Source organism: Eptatretus burgeri, chromosome 4 (genome assembly GCF_056783735.1).
Source record: "Eptatretus burgeri isolate ZD-2024b chromosome 4, Ebu_testis_v1, whole genome shotgun sequence".
Taxonomy (NCBI): Eukaryota; Metazoa; Chordata; class Myxini; order Myxiniformes; family Myxinidae; genus Eptatretus; species Eptatretus burgeri.
The window spans coordinates 69,129,517-69,146,919 of record NC_140964.1 but is presented as its reverse complement, the minus strand read 5'-3'; the positions used below and the strand labels follow the sequence as shown (position 1 = coordinate 69,146,919).

Sequence of the window (17,403 nt, the reverse complement as noted above, 5' to 3'; positions counted from 1 at the left end):
ACACAGCATGGACTTTCAGGAAGGAAAGCAGGAAATATGAAGGACGTGGGTTTGGGGTGGATTAACGGGGGTAGATCAAGATTTTGTATGGGGGAAGATAAGAGATGGTGGTGAACAGCTATTTTGAAGACCTGGAGGGAAGAGTGGGATTGAAGAGAGTGTGGGAGTTTGTTCTGCAGGTGGGGGGGGGGGGGAAACAATGAAAGAGTGAAGGTGAGCAGTGATTCTTGATTTTGATAGTTTAACCAGAAGAGGGTTGCTAGTGGACCTTGAGCACCCTGTGGAAATATGGGCGGGACAGATAGACAGAGCGGGGGGGGGGGCGGGGGGTGAGGCCAGAGAGGAGATGGTAGAAGACAAAGACCACCAACCTACCTGTGGTGAGAGAGTGAGAGACCTGAATACTCAGCCTCATTGCGGGAGATACCAGTGATCTTAAATACCTTGGTTTCCACAGCGTGAAGCCGAGAAAGGTGAGAGGCGGGAGCACGTGCCCAGAGGGGAGAGCAGTACTCCATCAAGCTGTGGACGAAAGTTTTGTACATGGTCAGGAGCTCAGGTGTGCCACGGAAGGACTTTGCTGAACGGAGGATGCCCAATCGGCAACTGGCTTTGGAGGTCAGCATGGAGATGTGGCTGAGCTCAGGTGTGCAATGGAAGAACTTTGCTGAACGGAGGATGCCCAATTGGCAACTGGCTTTGAAGGCTAGCTTGGAGATGTAGCTTTCCCAGAAAAGATCATGGCAGATAGTGATACCCAAAAGTTTGAATGAAAGGAATTCTTCAGGAGGAATGTTGAGAAAGTAGACAGGGGGGTTCCAGACAATCCTTTTGGAGAGACATAGTGAGAGTGTGAGATTTGTCAGGATTGAAAGATATGTTCCATGTGTTGGAACATCTTGTGATTTTATCCAGATATGCAGAGATGTTATGAGAATATCAGTAAAGCATCTCATTTCATACAATCCTTCTTACTATAATGATGCATCATAAAAAAGGACAATGCATCACCAGTGAATGCACTTTTACAAGAGAGGAAACTATTGAGCCATGGAAAACATTTTTCAGCAATGAACATAAAAAATAGAACTGTGTGTCCTGAAGCTCACCCGGATTAGGAGCAACAGTCACTCCAAACCCCCCTGCCCCTCCCGCTGATTTTTTTTTAATATTAATGCGGTGAACAAACTTTGGAATGTCATGGAAGGTTGTGGTTAAGTTTCATTGAAATTGTGTGTGTAGTTTCGGAGAAGAGAGCAATTACCGCTGTTGAGTGGTCAAAACCCCCCTACCCCAATAACCCCTTTAATGAATGCAGATTTTGAGGCGGTCAATACACCTTCATTCGGCATCATCTATAAAGCTTGTGGCCAAGTTTAGTCAAAATCGTGTTTTGTTCAAGTCAAAATGACTGAAGTGTTTCCGGACTGACTGACTCATTGACTCACTCATCTACGGGCACTCCTCGATTGCATACGCTCACCTGACTGAAGTGTAGGTGAGCTAAAACACTTCATTTGATTCTTGTATCACCAAGTTCACCAAAAGAAAAACGTTCCTAATTGATGCAATGCTGTTCTTGCACAAAATTAACATTACTGAGATTAAAAAGTTGCAAAGTGCAGCAAAAACAAAAACAAAAACGAAATTTGGCAAATATTAATTTACATGTTCATTCAAGAATAAATTTGGTAAAAGACAAATGATGGAAAAGTCAATAACGTAGTTAACTAGAAGTGCACTCGTTAGAGCGCATACCTGCGCCACGCAATGCTTGGTCCAGCAGAACATATCGGGGCCAATAATTTTTTTTATATATATGCTATATATCAGTTCAGCGCTATCTCTTAATGGTGAAGAATCACTTAAAAAATTCTCTTATCTGGATTTGGATCTTCAACAAAATTGAATCAATTCGTCTTTGTCACACCCATGTCCAAGTTTCGTCCTAATCCATCCATAACTTTTTGAGATATTGTAACATATATCGTTTTCGTTTCGTTTTTCGTCCTATCTATTCATGGTGAAGAATCACGTCCATAAATTCTAGGATCCGTATTCAGATCTTAACCAAAATCGAATCAATCAGTCCTTGTCACACACCCAACCTCCCACCAAATTTCATCCAAATTTGTCTGCAACATTTTGAAATATACTGCACACAAACAAACTCGAAAGATGTCATGCAGAGCACAATACTTGTGGAATCTCTAAAAACAAATTTAACCATAATAATTGGTCGTTGAATTCAATGACCAACTATGCAAATCCTGTTCAAATTTCAAAGTCAATCGGATGAAGATTGACGATTTTAGAAACTTGGCCAACGTTGACCTTTATACCTCAAAATAATTAGTGGTTAAATTCAGTGAGCTGATGTGCAAATCCTCAAGTTTCACGTCAATTGGATGATTATTGCCAATTTTAGAAACTTGGCTGATGTTGAGCTGTTGGCCTATGTTGAGCTGTTGGTCGATGTTGACCTGAAAAATATTTATTCATTGAATTCAGTGACCTGCTATGCAAATTCTGTTCAAAGTTCGTCAATCAGATGAAAATTGATGATTTTCGAATTTGACAAAGTTGTTAACATTTTGTCCTTTTTACCTCAAACAATAGGCTTCTTGCTTATGACCTCTATTAGGTGGTGAAGTTTCGTGAAGATCAGTTTGTCAATCACCTGCCTACAGGTCAATTTTAAACGGACAATAATGCACATGACCAACCAATATACTTGAAAAAAATCTTCGATTTCCGATCCGTTTGAAAATTAAACAGCAATTGTACAGTGCTTCACTGAATTGGGAAACCAACTATGTTTGAGGTAAAACGTCAACTAGAGGTCAACATGTACTATATCTATCTTGGTATCTTGTTACTTGGCAAATAAAAATTTTCCCCAAATATGTTGTTCTGTTGCATTTGTATGTTTGTCACACGATTTTTGTCCACAAGTTTCAAGCAATTGTTCTGAAAATCTTTTGTTAGTGGGATACAAACAGCCCATCAGTGAGACACTCAAAACAACTGTTTAGCCTGGCAGAGGTGTGCTCTCTACTGAGTGCCGTTCGGTTTTGCCAAGTGTCGCTTCTATGAGTGATTTTTCATTTGTTACTTGGCAAAACATTTTTTTGCCAAGTATGTTTGTCTGTCACACTTTTTTTTTTTTTTTTACATAGTTTTATTTTTTGTGTATGATGGTGACCAACCGTCTAAGAACAGCAACACACTTTTGGTCAGGATCTGGATTGAGTAATAGCCCAGTAGGCCAAAAGATCAACATTGTACAAATTTCTAAAATTGCCAATTTTCATCCAATAGACTTTAAATTTGAACAGGATTTTCATATTAGGTCACTGAATGCAACCGCCAACTGTTTTTGATTGTTCAATTTCGCAAGTAACGAACAGACAGGGGTGAAAACATAACCTCTGTCTATCTCAGATGGTGGAGGTAATAAGAATCATTTTAAAATTTTGATTTCAATGGATTTCTCCAAAACAACTGAAATAAAATAGAATGCAAAATTTTATTGCAATAAAATATAACACTCATAAAAGGGGTCACAGGTTAACAATCAATGGATAGAGGGGGAGGGTGATGGGCAGGGGTAGGATTCCCAAACAGTATATGTCAACATGTCGAACACATGAAATTATAACGTCTAATTTGAAATACTGACAAATAAAACTACAACCTGCCAAAATGTGTGGAAAAATGAATCGATTGTAATGTGCTTTCAATTGTTGCAGAATACAAACAGTGCAATTGGAAGGCATACTGGTTTGCACATGTTGAAAGCATTTACCATCCTTAACATCCGGTGTCATTAACCCTTCAATACTTAAATGCCCCACCCCTCTTCCCAACCCCACCCTTTAACTCCAATCGTACACCTAGAGGCACTTCGGCATAGCCATTTTAAAATGAGACTTCAATGATCTACAGAGAACAAAAGCTTAAGTTGTAAGAAAACAGCACATTATTGGTGTAATTACATGTTGCTGAATACATGTTCTGAAGGCATACATGTTGTCAAACCATAAATCTGGATAATAAATTGAAATTCCAATCAAGTTGAAAAAAAATTCTGGTTACCAGTACCTCCAAAATATTTATTTGAACTTCAGATTGTGTAACAAATGAGGTACAGTTCTCTTGACAAAATTAAGATGATAAATTAGTATTGGTTCAGCAACTTTGAGGAAAAACAAACAAAAAAAAAAACATTCCTCAATACTATTATCATGTAAACTTAACCAGTGTGTATTTAAAGCACAGCCCATATTACGTGTTTTTATCAATGAAACTTTTTTTTTTGCTTCAGATTGGTAAGTAGGTATTTTGCACACTGATGTTCAACCAAAATGAAAAGGTAATAAATATATTGTGCATGCATTTACATTAAATGAAAATCGAAATATATGCTTTTGTATAAAAAAAAAATCCTTCAAAAAAACTAATCAAAGGAACAGACAAAATAAAGGCAATAAGTATAGTGTGAACCAAGGTGTAAAACACTTAAAGAAAAATAAAAATTCAAACTACTTGCGTTAATGAACCAATATGCTTTTCTACAAGCCCAGTGATCAAACAAAGTATTCCTTGCTAGAATGGCTCGGTTCAGAGTCTGGGATAAGTGGAGGCAGTGTGAGAGGGGGGCCTTTGTCCTCCCGAGTACGATAGGCACCACGGTGGTGAAAACAATAGCGCAATCCCAGCACAAGCAGGCAAAGGAGGATAAGGACTGCAACCACCACTACGCCTGAATGGGAGAGAAAAAAAATATTTTCAATCCACACATCATGGCTTCATTTCCCAGCTGGACATGGGAGTTTCTACATATGTAACAATAGTACAGCTCAAATTAAAAATACGATCGTTTTTACATGACAAATAGCACAATTCCACATGATCAGTCTCCAATCAAGCACAAAACTAATGTACATGATCAAACACTGCAGTCATGCAGATAGCTATTTCAAGATATCTGTGGTATGGTTGTTCACGTAAACATGGCCTTGTCTATGCACCCGGTGAAGCAGTTCACACCTCTTCATCCCATCACCCTACGAGTCAAGAGCACCATCCAGAGGTTTTTCAAGCTTTTCACAAAATGATCGTGAAACCGCATCAATTCTCCCACAACCACTTCATCTCTTCAAAAGGGACGGAAATGAGAAATTCCCTGGTTAAAAGATCATTAACCTCTGATCTCACTCCAGGAATGTTCAAGCGTTTACAGTCTTAGAAACACCAGCCATCGAGTTGACCACCTTGCTTTTAGGACCCCAAAACAGTACTGAAGTCAAGGACCACTTCGACTGTGCCTCCACAAATAAGATCAATGGAATAATGTGCATTTTCTGCAAGAACCTCTACATCAGTCATACCAGGCGATTGCTTCCATGAGCACTGACTCGATGTACAAACCAACACAACAGCACAGGCTGGTTGCTCAACATGTAATGGACCCACATATTCATTCAGTCACAGTGTAAGCTCTGGTATTTCTCGCCATTTCAGCACCACGGACAGTCAAAAATGCAAAAAATGCCAACAAGTTTGGCACATTGGCTCTCCATGGAATCAACAAGTGCTTTTCATTCACTTACACCAGTCATAGGCAACCGTTTATGAGTCACAGGCTACACTAAGATTTTGGAATGTGCCTGCAAGGCACATTACAGAGAATTGCAACCATCCATCAAAATAATGTGCCACAATAACTTTATCTCAGTGCATTAGCAGGTGTGGTCTTATTATTCTTCTTCTTCTTCTTCTTGCGTATGGCAGCTTAGCTGCCGGGGTAGCTATCATTTCTTGGAAGTGCGGCTGATGCAGTGCCCCTCTACCAGTACACACTGGTACTCATTTTGCCGACCTCAGAAGGATGACAGGCTGTCAACCCCCTGGTGTATTAATTCAGCGGCCAACAGGGCTTGAACTCAGGACGCTAGGATTCCAAGCCGCCACACTAACCACTAAGCCAATACCAGACTTCGGCAGGTGTGGTTGGTGCAATGGACAACACTCAGAATTCATTTGGTACAATGGCACCAATGATACTTTACTTAACTTCAGCATACCAGCAAACAATTTACAAAGGAAAACCTGGAAAATTGACCAATTGCAACCAACAGTGCAAACTAGAAATCACAGTGCTTCAGAAAGAGGATGGGATATTGAGACACCGTCATTATCAGGAATGGTGACTTGTATGCAAGTCCAAGCAGAGACTTCCAAAGTTCATGAAGTCCATCTCTCATCGAGTTCAAGAGTGCTGCTAAACAGCAATTCAAGAGAAACAGGTTGCCCATGCCCAACCATGTATGTACCTTTGCAGGAGCAATATAACTGATTTATAAATTAACACAAAATTCCTAATAAAGTCAATTGAATGGAAAAACAAAACCTTCCGATCTGTAATTAACATGCGATCGGCGTTTTCATCTTCACTAATATTTCCATTGTTGCAGTCTTCGTCTGAATCACTCGCCTAAGGCTCGAAATTATACGGCTGCCCAACCCCCCACCCCTCCGAAAGCATTTCCATCACTAGTTTTGTCTCCAAGTTTCTTTAAAATCCCACTGATCAGTTTCAACAAACTGAGAACCTTCAGAGTTGTTAATGACGGTGGAATCAAAATTGGAATCCAAGCTCGAAATACACTTTCTCTATGTAAGCCACCAATTGGATCAAGTGTGTTCTGGGTGTGACGTCTGGCAAAAATTGAAAATCGACACTGTGATTGGCACAAAAAATTCCTTTCGAATAAGATCATGATGATTTTCAATGTTTTTCAGAAAAAAAAAATTGTATTTAGGTTCCTACTGTTCCTTCACAGAGAGGAGGACAGCTATTGCCAGCACCATGGCCAAATTCCAAATTCCTGCTGGGAAGGCACATTTAAAAAAAAAAAAAAAAAAAAAAAAAAAAAAAAAAAAACTTTGAAAAGAAACCGATTCAGTAGTGCTGAACCTGCCTTCAGGCAGAACTCCAAAATAAATTATTTTCACATGTGGTTCAAAAAATATTCAATTATTTATCAGTGATGCAAAAAATATGAAATGACAGCAATTGAGCATCATATGTCACGGTGTGGCTGAAGGTTGGACAACCAATTAATTTCTTCTCTACTCCCAACTGTAAAACTGCCCGAACGGTGGTGTCGTAAGGCAATAGACAATGCATTCCCATGGCTGTCGATGCTTGTTGGTCACAAATCATTCAGCAATCATTGCAACAGGACACAATTTGTTTTATCTCGAATATATATGTTGGACACTCACATTCGCGGGGGATACATTCCTGATAAATGACACTGCAAATGTCAGGACATCGTTTCAGTGGGAAAAAGGTAGATAGGTTCCTGGCGGTTCATGATTCACAAGGGAAAAAATCAAAGATCCCATGAAAAACTGTGAATGTAGAAGCAGGTCAGAAAAACCCATGAATATGCCCACAAAAAAGCAACCCCCCCCCAAAAAAAAACAAACAAACATGAATAGCACAGCACAGGGTCGCAAAGGTAGAAGCAGGTCACATTTTATGACCCATACCTGTCGTGGTCTGACAGTACACATGCGTGTATATATATATATATATATATATATATATATATATATATATATATATAATATACATATATATATATATATAATATACACATACATATATAGTGTTACGGTTGTGGAAATTCACAGAGCACCATATAGGTCCTAAGATCAGTTATGTCGATAAGTCTGTGTTCAGATAGATTTCCCCACCGATGTTTAACAGGCAATTATTCGTGTGCAGGGCTGTGAATCTTCTGTTAGCCATTTTTATTTTGCTATCTTTATTTTGGACCAACCGCATTTCAACCACCACAACCGCCTTCACAACAACCACCTTCTCCGCAACGACATCTCCTCGCCATCTCCTAAACCACATCTCAACAACGAACAACATCGCCTCACCTTCATCTCCGCAAACGCCGCCATCTTTGCACCAGCCACGGCGAGTTCCCCACGAATGGCATTGCCGCCGACAGACGCATGGGTTCCCTGTTAGGACGGGGGCCGGTGATTTCCACAATGTCCGCGTGGGGCAGATGATCTCTGCCACGTCCGCTCTCTCCGAGCTTCACATCAAAATCGGATCAAAAGATCGAAAGGGGCGGAGCCAGCGGGGGGTCAGAGATCAAAACCTCGCCTTACGGATCCCATATAAAGACGCGCAGAGACGCCAAGCGAGGAGTTGTGTGGAGCCGCGTTGGGAGCTGGATCAGTCTGGAGTCTGGAGTCGGTGATTAGCTGGAGAGAGCGGAGGAGACGGGAGCCTGGAGTGCAGCCTGCCGTGCCGAGCCGAACTGTGGGTTACTGGGGAGAGGCCGGAGAGGAGTCGCCAACCAGCGGCAGAACGGTCCAAGGTGATTGGGCTCCGGGACAGTCCAAACGACGCTGAGGAACGGACGGGCTCTTAAGAGAGCATCAACTCTGAGAGGGCAAAGGCCCGTTCGTTCCTCTGAGGCATTGTCGACTAGGCCCGATCGACCGGGCCGCACGACGAGGCCTGGGCCGCGCCGTGGTCACGCCAGCTGCCGTGTGGATGGGACGTCGAGGAGTGCCCAACGAGTCGCCACGAAGGCGGCAGGTAACCAGCACGGCCTCTCGGAGCTCCTTTGGTCTCCCAAGCTCTGAGAAACATTAAAGGCTGACGAGCCCGGGCCTTTTCTTTTCTGGGGTTTTGCATGAACGTTGTGGCGCCATGTCTTTAAGTAGAACTGTTAAGTGCATGTGTGTAAATAAATAATAATAGACGGTTGTACAGTGGTACCTCTACTTACGAATGTCTCTACATACGAATGTTTCAGGTTACGAAGCGCCTGAACGGGAAAATATTGCCTCTAGTTACGAAGGCGTTTCAGGATACGAAGTCAAAAATACAGTACAGTACGCGCTGCTTTTCGCTGCTCCCAGAGTTTCCCGAACGTAAACAAACTTGTAGCTGCTCTGCTATTGGCTATCGCCTAAAATCTGCCTGGCAACCCTTTGCGTATGCGTGTATCCCAGCATGCTCTTCGTGTCCCCGTCCCGCTCTGTAAATATAGTTATACTGTATACAGTCTATGGTCCCGCTACGAAGTGCTCGGACAGTGTTACAGTACAGTACGCGTGTGGATTACAGTAACTTTTATTCACAATGGACCCCAAGAAAGCAATGAAGAAAAGTGGACAAGGAGAAAAGAAGAAGAAGAGAGTTTTTCTGGCCATACAAACAAAGCAAGAGATAATAGAAAGGTATGAAAAGGGGATGCGTTTGATTGATCTCGCAAAAGAATATGGCCGTAATATATCTACGATCGGCACGATAATAAAACAAAAGGAAGCCCTAAAAGCTACGGCTCCTTCCAAAGGCCTCTCTGTCATTTCCAAGAGGAGGTCGGCAGTGAACGATGAGATGGAGAGGTTGTTAATCGTGTGGATAAAGGAGAAAGAGATCGCTGGTGACACAGTGACAGAGGCCATAATTTGCGCAAAGGCAACCGCCATCTTCACTGACCTCGTGAAGGAGGATACAGGCGAGGGAAATTCGGCGCAAGGACTACACCAGGAGTTTAAGGCATCGCGTGGCTGGTTCGAGAAGTTTAAAAGGAGGACTGGACTTCACTCTGTTCTTCGCCATGGCGAAATTATTTCGCTGGGAAAGGGCATGGGTCTTGAGGTGGATGACGAGGACATCAACGAGCTGATTCAGGAGCACAACGAGGAGCTTTCGACGAAGGAGCTGCAGGAATTGGAGGTGATGCAACACACCGCGGTGCAGGAGGAGTTCAAAGAGGAGGAGGAGGAGGAGGAGGAGGAGGAGGAGGCAGCCATTATTCCATCAGCCCAAATCAAAGACATTTTAGGAAAATTCCATGAAGTCTCGGAATTTGTTGAAAAGAATCACCCGGAAAAAGTGTTCACAAGTCGGGCTATCGCGCACTATGACGATGTCTGCCTCGCGCATTTCCGACGGATTGTTAAAAGCCGGCAAAAGCAGACGTCATTGGATCAATTCTTCACGAAACGTGAGGCAAAAAACACTGCTGATAAGGACCAGTAAACAAAGAGGCCAAAAAGTAACGAGAATAGCAGTTAAAAGGTAAATGAATATTTTTATTATTTCCTTTATTCTTTGTTTTTTACATTATGTGCCTCTCGTTTTATGTTTATTGTGCGGTAATCCAATTTTAACATGTATTTGTTTCATGTTCTGATGCATTTTTATGATTTATTAAAAAAATGTCCGAATTTTGCGGGGCTTGGAACGGATTAGCGCATTTACATTCAAAAGGCTTCTCTACTTACGAAGGTTTCAGGTTACGAAACTACTCCCAGAACGAATTAAATTCGTAAGTAGAGGTACTACTGTAATTCTTTTTCTTGCTTGTATACGTGCATTGGTTGCATACATGACTGCATGATTGTATACGTGCATTGCTTGTATATGTGCATGTGTAAATAAATTTCATTGTGTAAATGTTCACCTGCTCGTTGCGTCCTCTTCCCTTAATTGAACTGCCATAATTGAGTTCGGAATATAGCTGGCTTTTTAATAGCCGATAAAAGAATCGGATCCGACGGGGCTTGGCGATATACACGCTCGGCAAATCGCAAACGGAGCGAGCTGCTTAGCGGCTCGTTTCCAAGCAGGTCCCGTTGAGGTACAGTCTCTCGGTAGTCTGCCCGCGCGATTAATTAGGTAAATCGACCATTCAGCGATCGGACCCTGTAGCGCGGGTAGAGTATGGACAAGGCTGTGGTGTGATTAAAGATACACCCGTAGCTGGATTTTGGCGTTGATCCGAAAGCTGCGACTTGGTTTGTCCGTTCGCTGGGCGAGAGCAGCCGCCATTGGTTAGAAGCGGTCGCCCGCACTCCGAACGGGTGGTAACCACAACAATATATATATATATATATATATATATATATATATATATATACATACATACATATATACATATATAGGCACTCCTCACTTAACGCCCTACCTGTTTAACGACCACCCGGACTTATGACCAGCTCTCCGACCAGTCGGTATTGCACACTGTATGAGAACTTTGGTTGTGGAAACGGCAGCGCGACATCTCAGATCACCCTTTCTCAGTCTCAGTCTCGTTCCCGCAGTCGGTCGGTTATGCAAATATGTAAGATTACATGTAATATGTTCTGTAATATGTAAGAGTTATGCAAATTAAAACAAAGTTATCAAGTTGGAGTTTCCTTTAGACATTTTCTTTATTCAGAATAAATAAAAACGATTACCTGTATTTACAGTATGCAAACCTAAGTAATGTATATTAGAGCTGATTTTTTTTATTTATTATTTATTTGGCCTAAAATAAGCAGTTCCTTGATCATAAACAGAAAAGACAGATGGAGGCATGAACCAATTGCTTAACCCCGCTTTTCGCTTTGCATGTATGGGGTGACAACCACAGCGACAGCAACAACTATTTGTTTTAAAAGATTAAAAAAAATTCACACATTTCACTTAATTTTACATCCTCATTTAGACTCACAGATTGACATGTAATATTGTCACTTCAGATGATCTGTTAACACGGGCCGACTGAACCGAGGGTAGAACCCACACAACTGGCCAAAATTTTATTGTAAGTTAAGGCACTTGCCATCTTAAAACTGCGTTATTTATTATTACATTCCCCAAGAACCGTTCCAATAAAAGCCAAAAATTGGCGGTGGAACGTGTCGGCGGCCAAAGGTGGGAAAATGTTTCTTGCATTTAAAAGGGGGTTTATTCACAAAAGAAATACAGGCATAGGGTAGACAGGACTCTGCCAACTTATAGATCTGTGCCATATATTTATAAACACAGATAGCAATACAGGGAGCATTACCTTATGAACAAAAGGAATAGAAATAACCCGCTAATGGCACCAAAATACCAAATTCGCACAACAAAGGGGAAGTGAATGGATAGACTTATGCTGGCACGAGCTTGTTGTGGCTGCATGATGGCGATGGTTGTGCCTGCAGTGCGAAGATTGAGAGGCATAATGGTGATGTAGGATGATGTCCTCCCAACTCTCCTCACAACTCTTTCGTGGTGAGCAACGGAAGCAGAGAGAGGGCACACATGCTCGTGAAATAGTTGTTATCTCCTGGGACTGCTCATGGCGGGTCCTTATTGGCCGCCCCAATGGATGGGCACTGCACTTTCCCACAGTGTTTGTCCCACCCCGCATAACATAAGGCCACCTTTCCCATGGTCATTTCCAAGGCACAGCAGAACCCCTATGCCTGCTCATGGTGCTTTGAAAGTGTCCATTATGTCCCTGAAAGCACTATTTATGCCTTTGTGGCCATAATTCCTCCACCTGGCCTCACCTGCTTATAGGTTGTTCAACACAACACAACCAATTACACTTGCCAGCTCCTCGATGCATGTTTTACCAGATGACTTACCGCTGACAAGTATCCTGATAGGAGAGGAATGCTACCCTACCCAATAACACATACCAAGTTATTCTTAAAACAATCCATCTATGCCACTCCCAAAGCCTAACCCCCCCCCCCCATTTCCACATAATATGTTTATGAAGTGCAACATGCTGTCTTTTGATTAAACCAGCCAGCGAAGCAACGGTTATGCACAACTAGTGAACTCTATTAGGGACTTCAAAAACACCACTAATCTGACGATGTAACATGTCTTACAGCCCGCACTAATCTCTTTGACCCGAACACTTAAAAGCACCATCAAAATCATGTTTGTCCTCACCATTAATATAAATCATCATAACAGTGTTGAGGTGTGGGATTGTAATTCTGTTGCGCAGGGCTGTCTTGGTGAAATTCATTACACCAAAACCTCGTTTGCAGTCAACCGTTGACATCGGTAAAGATAACTCAAATTCATGCAGAGATGCCACGAGAGAATAAAGATCTGCTATTGCATTGTCTTGTAAAAACTGCACAACCTCTTTTAAATTCCTGCCTTTACAACAGACAGATAATATTTGTTTGAACAACTTCCATTCTGCACCAACACTTGTATGATTACCAAGGATGGCATGATCTTTAAAGTGGACACAAACCTTAGCAACCTCCTCACATCCCTGAATACACTAAAATTAGGATTGGTCACTTCAGGGACACGTGCAGGTAACATAAAAGTGAATGTACCAATCTGACCCATGTCACTCAACCTCTCCTCTATATTACTGATAACAGGACTCATAAACTGATCAAATACACACTGTTTATTTATGCATTGCCTCACAATCCCTGACGTGGTGACATTGGTACTTAAAGCCATTGGAATTTGCATGCATAGGCACTTTGTCAGTTGAAGTCATATATTTTGTACCAGTGTGTATATCCTTAATGGTCTTTCACTCACTGATACATGCATACACCTGACCAAGAACAGCGATAAAGTTAAGAGTATACTGAAAATTAAACACAGCTGCTTTTTAATATGCAGAATATCACTTAAGAAAGCAGCATATGCTTCAAATTTGTAGCTGGTTACCGACTTCAACAAACCCCATGTAACTTCAGATTTATCTTTCATCAACAAAGACAAAAGAGTAGATCAGTTACAAATCAGAGCACCCAATGCCCTATGGAAAGATAGTCACCTAGTATAGTATGGAAAAGCTGCACAAACTTCTTTTCAAACCAATTTCATACACCTTAAATTTCCTTCAGATTCCTGCTCTGTTTTGCATGACACTCAAAATATTTTGAATAATTTGTTCATGTTCTCCTGAAACTTCAACAAGTAGGGTATGGTTGCAGCTTGACGACTGGATAGAGTAGGTCGATGAACCACACAGTGAATTGGAATACTGTAATGTGTAATGTAGGAATGGTGCTGCCAGAAATGTGTGGCCAACACCATTCCTGTGACCAATCAAAACACCAGCACCATCACTACCCATGCTATTAGGGTGAGGAATGAACAAAAAAACAACAGCAAAATAACCTTGTGACAATATCATAAATATCACAATTATGATACAGGTGACAAGCACCCAATCACCGATCCATACCTTAGCTAGCTACTATTTCTGCCAATATCCCTCTCATCCCAATGCTTCTTGCAACCTATCTATTTCCAATTTAACTGATTCTCTTTTTCTCTTTTTCTCTTTTTCTCTTTTTCTCTTTTTCTCTTTTTCTCTTTTTCTCTTTTTCTCTTTGTCTCTTTTTCTCTTTTTCTCTTTTTCTCTTTTTCTCTCTCTATATATCTCTCTCTTTCTCTCTCTTTCTCTCTCTTTCTCTCTCTCTCTCTCTCGCTATCTCTCTCTTTCTCTCTCTTTCTCTCTCTTTCTCTCTCTCTTTCTCTCTCTTTCTCTCTCTTTCTCTCTCTTTCTCTCTCTTTCTCTCTCTGTCTCTCTCTGTCTCTCTCTTTCTCTCTGTCTCTGTCTCTGTCTCTGTCTCTGTCTCTGTCTCTGTCTCTGTCTCTGTCTCTGTCTCTGTCTCTGTCTCTGTCTCTGTCTCTGTCTCTGTCTCTGTCTCTGTCTCTGTCTCTGTCTCTGTCTCTGTCTCTGTCTCTGTCTCTGTCTCTGTCTCTGTCTCTGTCTCTGTCTCTGTCTCTGTCTCTGTCTCTGTCTCTGTCTCTGTCTCTGTCTCTGTCTCTGTCTCTGTCTCTGTCTCTGTCTCTGTCTCTGTCTCTGTCTCTGTCTCTGTCTCTGTCTCTGTCTCTGTCTCTCTGTTGCCACCTACCTTTCCAGGGAGATCTGTCCCTGTCCTTTCTGCGATAAAACTGAAAAATAGTCTGGGACGTCTGGGATGTCAGTGGTTCAAAGTTCAAACACCCTCAAAGTCTTATCAAATACATTAAAAATGGAAGGGGCTGCTTCCTTGCTTGATGCTCAGCACTTAAGGATAGAACAGACAAGTTACCATAAGTTGGCAACCAGTACATGGCTTTGATGGGCCGAATCCCAAATGACTTTCTCCTGCATCAAGTTCCTTGTGCCGATCGTGTACAGCCTTTTGGCTGCTGGTTGCATCACTGGTTAGGGGCGCAGCTATACCGCTGATGCAGTGCCCCTATTAACAGTACACTGGTGCTCATTTTGCTGAACTCGGAAAGATAACAGGCCGAGTCAATCCCCTAGTGTTAATTCAGTGGAAAACGGGGCTCAAACTCAGGACCCAGGGATCCCAAGCCACCACCCTAACCGCTAAGCCAACGCCAGGAAAAGTTCCTTGTAAAGGGACTTTTTTTCTTCTTCTTCTCAGAAACATTGCACTGTATATGATTCAGCACATTGCTTACATTTGGATTGAGTTGAAAAAGTGGTTAGATAAAAAGTCCAGCTGAATAAAGTTTGCAAAAATGTTACGATGGAAATTTTAAGCTGATGCTTATAAAAAATAGCCGAATAAATTGACGTGACAATGTTGAATTGTGCTGCATTGACAAATGTAGTAATGATGTACAAGGTGTTTTTTATTTTACCTATTTTTTTTTTAATTCGAGAACCCTCAATAATTCCCATATGCTAAAGACCACATCGGTTTGGAACCCAATATTTTGTGTAAATGTAGCCTTCATGTTACAGAAAGGTGTGACATGATCCACACAATTGTTTACCTCAAATGAAGTGCTTAAAGTGTCCACCACCATGTTGCAGGCACAAATTCATTCTTCGCAGAATGCTGTCTGACACAGGGTGCATCATTTCTTGAGGAATATTGCTGATTGTGTCACTGATTATTGCTTTTAATTCACCAAGAGTGTGTATTTGTAGTGCACACGAAATACAATTTCACATTCCCAAAAGGATGCATTCTTGATGTAATGTTCGACAAGAAATGCGGTTCTTCCACACGTTCTTTCAGAAACACGTGCTCACCATGATGTGACTGAGTGAAAATATTTAAACATCACTGCTGGGTCATGTGAAATATTGCACGTGATACCTGAAAACTCTCAGAGATTAACTTATGTTGTTTGGCAATTATTGAGGGTTCTCAAATTAAAAATAAAATAATATAAAATAAATTTTTATCAATTGCCCTGTATTCACCAATAAATTCAGCACCTTCAATATAGCTTTTTAGTGAATTGATCATTAAATAGATGTGATGAAACCGGTCAGGCAGCTGACGGGGGTATGTCGCATTGGGATGCTTAAATAGGTACTGCTTGTAAAAGTCTGCAGCTGTAGAGGAAATCTGGTAAAGTTTGAAACAGCAAAGGGTTCACCTTGTGTAGCTTTATGCAGCTTTCTTCAGTGAGAAGAGCAAGGGAGGAGTAGATATATGTGTATATATACACACACATATATATATATATATATATATTATATACATATATATATATATATATATACATACACATATATATATATATATATATATTATATACATATATATACACATTTTCCTGGTGTTGCCGCAGTGGTTAGGGCAGCGGCTTGGGACCCAAAAGGTCCTGAGTTAAGCCCTGTTGGGCCACTGAATTAATATACACCAGCGGGTTAACTCATCCTGTCATCCTTCTGAAGTCGGCGAAATGAGTACCAGTGTACTGGGCCCGGTGTATGCCCCGGTTAGAATAGGTGTACCATATCCCTGTGTCGAGGCGACCAGTGTTGCGTCAGGAAGGGCATCCGGCATAAAAACCTATGCCAAATCATTATGCGGACATTAAAACGGATTTCCATACCGGATCGGTCGAGGCCTGGGTTACCAACGACCGCCACCGGTACCGTTGGTCAGCAGGGTACCGGTGGAAATTGTGCTACTGCTGGGCGAAGGAGGAGAAGGAAATGGGGAAGGCGGGTCCAGAGGCAGTGGGAGAGGGGGAAGGGTAGAAGTGTGGAGGTGAGAGTTGAAACTGAATGTTGGGACTATGACTGGCAAAGGGCAAGAGTTGGCTGATATGATGGAGAGAAGAAAGGTGGACATACTGTGTGTACAAGAGACCAATATATATATATATATACATATATATATATATACACATATATATATATATATATATATATACATACATATATATACATATATATATATATATACACATATATATATATATATATATATATATATATACACACACTATTAAATGAACAAACTGCCACGGTTTCCGAGACACGTGGCGGAGGGATGAGTCTGAGCTTTGGCACACATGTCCAGTATTGCTTCGGATTCCAAATGTCCCCTTTTGGAATGGATCCATTATCGGAGTTCCGTGACAAAAGGGTCCAAAATTGCTGTGATGGGTCCCCAACTTGAAACGGCCAATAACCCCCCACCATCCGAACACCGGACCAATAGCGTGGCGAGATGGAGTGCATGCAACCGCTCAGCCAATAGCGTGCCGACATTTCCAAGCGCGTTCATAAAGCGAAGCCCTTTTTTATGTCCTTCCAGACTGTCGTGAGC

The 17,403-nt window shown here is 41.6% G+C and overlaps 1 protein-coding gene across 5 annotated transcripts in view; it reads right to left on the bottom strand.

Annotated features, from left to right (window-relative positions):
- Nucleotides 1–3,510: 3,510 nt before the first annotated feature.
- LOC147028294 (uncharacterized) overlaps nt 3,511–17,403 on the bottom strand; it is a 52,551-nt gene continuing 38,658 nt past the window's right edge. For all 5 annotated transcript variants that reach the window (XM_085878568.1, XM_085878569.1, XM_085878573.1 and 2 more), the window contains one exon: nt 3,511–4,765. In XM_085878568.1, coding sequence (XP_085734694.1) covers nt 4,590–4,765 — 176 coding nt within the window. In that variant the 3' untranslated portion in view covers nt 3,511–4,589. The remainder of the gene's footprint in view (nt 4,766–17,403) is intronic.